At 30.3% G+C, this 6,989-nt stretch overlaps 1 protein-coding gene across 1 annotated transcript; it reads right to left on the bottom strand.

Annotated features, from left to right (window-relative positions):
* Nucleotides 1-506: 506 nt before the first annotated feature.
* LOC107866197 (PTI1-like tyrosine-protein kinase At3g15890) lies at nt 507-4,350 on the bottom strand. Its single transcript, XM_016712356.2, has 4 exons — nt 4,210-4,350; nt 3,966-4,110; nt 3,343-3,605; nt 507-1,333 (listed from the first exon to the last, which is right to left on the bottom strand). Exons 1-4 carry the CDS (start codon nt 4,263-4,265, stop codon nt 682-684), a joined length of 1,116 nt encoding a protein of 371 aa, XP_016567842.1. The 5' UTR covers nt 4,266-4,350; the 3' UTR covers nt 507-681.
* Between the last annotated feature and the right edge of the window lie 2,639 nt (nt 4,351-6,989).

Genomic DNA, 6,989 nt, shown 5'->3' with positions numbered 1-6,989 from the left:
GACTTACCAGGAATTGAATGTTCAAGATCCATCGTTATTTTGTAATAACTCCAAATTTTTTCTGTTTTAAATTGAAGTGCTTTAATTTGGCGAAAATAAAAATATCTGATCTTAAAAATAAACTTAAAGCTCCTTTACATTTTATAGGAACTTGTTATAAAATTTACCTCTATTGAAACAGATTATTTTATATTATTTGCAACGAAATGTGTTTATACAGTTATTATTACCTATTATTTCCACTTATATGAAAAGATATTAGAGTTTTGATTATCAATAATAAAATTATTTTTTATTATGCCCATTTGCTTCATTATAGAACGTATTAACTTAATTACATACTAGTGCTTTTCACTGTCTTTTTTGTCTCGGGAATAATATTTATTTTTTCTACAAAAAAAATTGTTACATAGCTTTAGAAAGAACATCATGTTCTTAAAGAAGTAAAATATAAGAAATTCAAATGTTGATAATATAAAGGTAAAATAGACATTCAAAAAAGTCAATTAGGATAAAAGAGAAAGAATTTATTCAAAGTTGAGTAGGAGTTTAATGTTTAAAATAAAATTCGGGTGTCAATGATTTTCACCCAACTATGATAAAAATAAGCATAAATACATCACACACTAAAATATACAGTTCAATATTCCGGAATATAGTTGCAAGATTGTAATTGGAAATTTATTTCCTAATCTTCGATTCTGAAATTGGTAATCTTGGCTTGTTTTTTCTCTTAGTATAACCTTCGTTGTTTGCCTCATCATCAACATAGTCATTGTTCTCGTTTTCATCAACATTAGTAGTACTCTTCACTAATTTGATCTCTTTCTTCCTCTTCTCCACCACACTACTCTTAAGCCAATCCACAACTTCCAACATACTTGGCCTATTTTCAGGATTTCCATCAGTGCACTTCATAGCAATCAAGATTGTGTTCTTCAATTGTTCACGATTGAACTTTCCCTTGAGCCTAGGGTCAGCAATGTGATTAAAGTCACCTTTTTGTATATATGGAAGAGCCCATTGCACAATGTCACGCTTGACACCATTAGGGAATTTTTCTAAGGGTTTTCGAGCACTAATTATTTCAAGAAGTAATATTCCAAAACTATAAACATCGCAACTCTCAGAGACTTTTCCCCACATGGCGTATTCGGGTGCTAAGTATCCTAGGGTTCCCTTAACCCTTGTTGTTAGATGAGTAACACCATCAGGTATCAACTTAGCAAATCCAAAATCTGCCACTTTTGCTTGGAAATTTGAATCTAAAAGGACATTGCTTGCCTTTATATCTCTATGTATGATATGAGGGTTTGCTTCATGGTGCAAGTAACTACAAAAAGAAAATAAAATAAATAAAAATTAGATAAGTAGCATGAGACAGGAGAACAATTGGAATTAAAGGGTGCTCCACTATATTTGAATGCAAATAGGCGTATATGTAGGAAATATTCATTGAAGAATAAGCGGCACTGCAAAAAGTATGACCCTCAGTAATGACATTTATGTGATGACTTTATGGATTGTGAATGAAGAGTTAAGATTTTCACTAAAAAATAATAATAATAATAAAATATCTATAATTTATATTTATATCTATAATTTATAATATATTATAATTTATAATAAATTAAAAGTGTGATATAAAAGTGATTTGAATTTCTTTTCACTATTTTTTTAATTTATTATTTAATTATTTTTTATTATATTAACTAGATTTCCTAAAATATATGGGACTCCTAAAATATATGATAGAAGAATTAATTAATATTTTTCTTTCTGCTACACTTTCTAAAATATATGAAACTCCTAAAATATATGGTAGGAGAATTAATTAATATTTTTCTTTCTACTATTCAATTAGAAAAATACTCCTAAAATAGAACTCTATTAAGGAAATACTTCTATAAATATTGAGATGTACGTTAAACTAGAGAACAAATCAGTTTACCTATCGGGAGAATATGATTGATACTCATCTAACATGATTCGATTGCATGTCTAAATTGGTGAATGCTTGATTTTTTTTTTATGTATATATAGTAGATATCGAACCTCCTTCGGTTAGATAGTATGTTCACTTGTGAACCCCCTTGTTGAAAATTCTGACTTCGCCATTGTCTCTATTAGTTTGTTATTTTGTGGTAATTTACAATTCGTAGATGAATCTCGATCGACTTTGAGATACTTTTGTGTGTAAAATTTAAGTTTAATTGTATTATTTTGATATCACTTTTATCGTATTATTTTTTTGCAGTTTACAGGTGATAGATAAATGTTGGTCGGCCTTGAGGAATTTGTTTTATGTAAAAGTTAGGTTTAGTTGTATTATTTTGATATCTCTATTATCGTATTATTTTGTTATTGTTTACAGGCGATAGATGAGTGATGGACGATTTTGAAAAAAATTTCGTGTGTAAAGATTAGATTTAATTGTATTATTTTGATGTTGCTGTCATTGTATTGTTTTGTTACAATTTACATATGGTAGATAATGTCGATCGACTTTTAAAAATATTTTTGGTAAAGATTATGTTTAATAAATAAATTCTCCGTCCTTACATACTCAGAAGATATTAAATTTAATTATTATATTCATCTTTATTATTTAAACAAATATCCTATTTAGTGTAATATTTGAATTCATTTAAGTAAGGTACACGCTCAAGGTGCGTACACCTAAACTAATATAAAATTAAACATGCAAAGAATAATTAATTTGACATATAATATACATATAAAAAAATAAATTTACCTATTGCATAATATAACGGGTATCAATTAACGCCCTTTTGGCAAATGTGGCTCCACCATCTTGCCATGATAAACAAGAATTCCGAAAAGTTTGTCGTTTCCTAGATGAATTTAATCGCCTCAAAAGAATTGGATTTCTTGTAGTGCAAATGTGTAATTTAGCCTAAGTTAGAAAAAGAGGCCGGCATAAAAGTATTCAGAAATAATTAATTCAAATTCAGCATATATAACTCGTGAGGCAAATAGATTATACATTATGGAAATTAAGAACTAACACTTGTATCATATAACATTATAATACTTCCTCCATTTCAATTTACTCATCTTGCTTTTCTTTTTTTAATTCATTTCTTAAAAATATCACTTTTCTCTTTTTGACTACTATTTAATTTCAACTTTTTTTCATTAAATTAATGTTTAAGAGTGTAAGATTAAATTACATTTTCCTACGTAGAATTCTACGTATCTTTATTTGAAGATCACAAAAAAAAAATTTAAAAATATTTTCCTAATTTTCATGTCAAGTTCTCTTAAAACTAGTCAACCAAATTGAACACAGAGAGTATAAAATTTCAATGGAGTGGTTACCATAATCCCTCGGCAGATCCAATAGCAATCCTCATTCTTCGTGGCCAATCAAGAAGACAATCGGCAGAAAGTGTGCCATGCAGATGAGTGATCAAGCTATGATTAGGCATATAATCATAAACTATAAGCCTTTCGTCTTCACCCGCATAAAAACCTCTAAGACCTAACAAATTTTTATGTCTCACTCTTCCAAGTATCTCCACTTCTGTTGCAAACTCCATTTCTGCTTTTGCACTCATTGCCTTTAGCCTTTTAACTGCAATCTAAATAATTAAACAACAACAACAAAAAAAAAGATTCTCAATCCAAGAGAAAAAATACGGGAAAAAATAAATTGGAGTTAGGTACGAACTTCGTCACTATTTTATCGCTAAATTGCTCAGAGAATTTAATTTTTCAATGAAAAGCTGCTAGATAAATTAGCGACAAATTATGTTGAGTAGCTTCAAAATTAGTCCGTTGCTAATTTCTATCTTTTAGAAGTGAAATGGAACTACTTTTTTTGTGTAGAAAAGAACTACTTCCGATTTATGTTTAACAAACAAATATAGTACTAGCATAAAATAAAAGGTCCAAATAAATAAGGGAAAAGGAGAAAGTAGAAAAGATAAAGAGTTGATTGCCTCGATGCCTTTACTTGTTCGACCCCAATAAACACTTCCAAACCCTCCTTCACCAATCTTGTTATCATTATGGAAATTGTTTGTTGCACTAACAAGCTCTTTTAATGTGTAAATATCCCATGGATAATCCCTGTTCCTCTGAGCACTGAATTCGATTAGATCACAATAAAGAAAAAGTAAATTAGTTAAGCACGCATACATAAGGGAGAAACCAATAAACATAATATCAACGTTGCGTAGATACCTGATATCTAGTCTTTGTTCACCACCAAAGCAATTAAAGCATCTCTTCAACATCATTATTTTTAGGAGAGAAAGGGGCACGAAGGAATTAATAGAAGAGGAAACCGACGGAACCAGCTAAAAAATGGTAAATAAATGTTGAATATGTCAATGAAAATTATGGAATGAGTCATACGTACAGGAGAGACAAAAAGGTATCCTTGGAAGTCAAGGACTAGATTTTAAATTATTTGAACATGACGTTACATATATATATATATATACATCACTCGAATTTGTGGACCTTTTGGTATTACGTTTTCATATTTCTGTGCCTGTCCACATTTTTTTAGTAGATGCTGTTAATTTTATTCTATGATGCTGAACGATCATTAAATTGTTTTAATGGAAAACGACTCCCTCAAATTAAATTACCATAATATTGTCTCAAACAATTAAGCTTACCTTGTGATGAGTATTCATCATCCAATTTGATCAATACTCAGTAATTTTCTTTTAAAGGAAATAACTCTCTTAGTTAATTAAATTTCATTATGGGGGCACAATAATACTCTTCTTTTATTTACTTTTGTTTTCTGTTTTCTAGAGCTATTTCTGTCCCATTCACACGGAAAGATAGTCATTTGTGTGCTTCATATATGTAAAAACTACCTGCCTTCCCAAAAAAAGGTTTTTCCTCGTTGATCAAACCTAATCTTAACTTGAAAATGAAGTTCTTTAATAATCTGCATTAGTTGTTCTCAGTTCATTATTTAACATAAAAATGAACGGTTAGAATGTAAATTTGTTATTTTGCTTGAACAATGTTCTGTTTTTTCAATTTATATTGTAACAACTATCCCACGGTAAGTCAAAACAGAAATTTGTTTTGATTGTGATGGAAAAAGTGATACTAATTTGATTTTTTATCATAATTAATTAATTACTGAGAAAATTACCTGATGTAGCGATTATTGGGTTCAAGTTTGATGTGTGAATGAAAAATGGAGGGAATTATTGGAGGGAAACTGAACTCTCACTTAAATGGAAAGTGTACTCACTTAAAGGAAAGTCTACTCTCAAATTGATGGAAGAAAACAACTTTCTTGTGTTTTTATTAAGAAACACACCTTTAAGTGGATAGTGAGGCAAGAACCAAGAGATGCCTTGTGTTGTTGCTGTCGTTGCTCGCTCGGCTTTGACTTCGAATTGATTGAGAGATTAATTTTTTAGACAAAGTTTATTTGAAACTTGAAAAAGCAAGTGAAATTTTTTATCCAAAAATTCAACGAAAATATTTTCTCCATGTACACCATGCAAATGCATGCAGAAACGCACAATGAAAGGGACGCAACCTTTCGAGAAAATGACACACTGTTTCGAAAAAAGAATGACTGTTCGGTCAGAAATAACTGTTCAGAAAAGACACACTTTTTCGGAAGGCACAGACTTGACTGTTCTGAAATGATACGCCTTTTCATTAACCATTGCTTCCTTTCCGAAGGGACACTTGATGACTATAAATACCTAATGCTGACACTACTAAAAAAAATAGGAAAACCGGCCACACAAACTGACCACATGTGGTCATTTTTTCTGCATTTCCGACCACAAAATCGACTACAATGCGTGATCCGTAAGTGTGGTAGCTTTTTAAAAACCGACCACGTGTATATATATATATATATATATATATATATTTTAAAATTCATTATTATTTTTTTAAAAAAGAAAAAAATTTAAAAATAAAAAAATTCAAAATAAACCGACTACAAGTGGTCGGTTTTATTTTTAAATTAATTAATTAATTTTAATAAAATCGACCACAAGTGCTTAGTATTTTTATTTATTTAATTTTAAAAAATAACTAATTTTAAAAATTAATTAATTAATTAATTATAATAAACTGACCAGAAGTGGTCGATTTTTCTGGTAACTTTTTTTTTTTAAAAAGAAAAGCTTATACATGCTACATTCCATCAACCAACCAACCAAACAAGCATACAATATATATGCTACATTCCATTCAAACAAGCAGCATACATTACAAGTCTAAAAACATACAAAACATACAAAAGCGTAAAAACTACAACTTATGTCCAAATCCAAACTACAACACATACAAAAGTAAAAAAACTATCACTCATCATCATCGTCTTCGTCTTCTGCATCCTCAACCGCACACACAGGATCTGATTCCTCATCTGATTCGATATCATCCAGGGGGCCTAGACCTTTTGTAGCCCGAACTGCATTACCAATACATGGAGGAAGAATCCCTGCAGATCGAATAAAAGAGCTGAACTACTCCTGCAGCATCCTGATTTGTGATGATGTTTCCTCCTCCTTATCCTTCGTTCTCTCTCTGTGCAACAAGCTCTTCAGTAAGTTTAAAAATCGTAGTTTTTAGTGATTCAATGGTTTCTCTATTAACTGATGATGCATAGGATGTAAGGCCGGACGAAAACCTAATATTCTCAGCAAAATAGTTTCTGTGGTATCCGTAGAACTGACTTCTAACTGTAGGACCCATAATTTCTTGCCATAACTCTTCCTCTACATGTTCAGGAATTGTGTCACCCCGGCTTTCAGGAGGCTGAGTACTACGATACTCATTAACGAGCTGCATATATTTGTCCTATATTCAAAGTAACGTTAAAATTAATAGTAAAAAAATATTAAAGTACTTGTACTTGAATAATATCAACTTTGAGAAAAAGATTCATAAATTCAAAATTTGATTCTTAGATTGGCAACTTTTGCACGAGGCTCAACCCAGACATCTTCATCAGTTGGGTTCTT

Source organism: Capsicum annuum, chromosome 3 (assembly GCF_002878395.1).
Source record: "Capsicum annuum cultivar UCD-10X-F1 chromosome 3, UCD10Xv1.1, whole genome shotgun sequence".
Taxonomy (NCBI): Eukaryota; Viridiplantae; Streptophyta; class Magnoliopsida; order Solanales; family Solanaceae; genus Capsicum; species Capsicum annuum.
The sequence above is the reverse complement of the archived record's forward strand: the minus strand, read 5'-3'. Positions and strand labels throughout refer to the sequence as shown.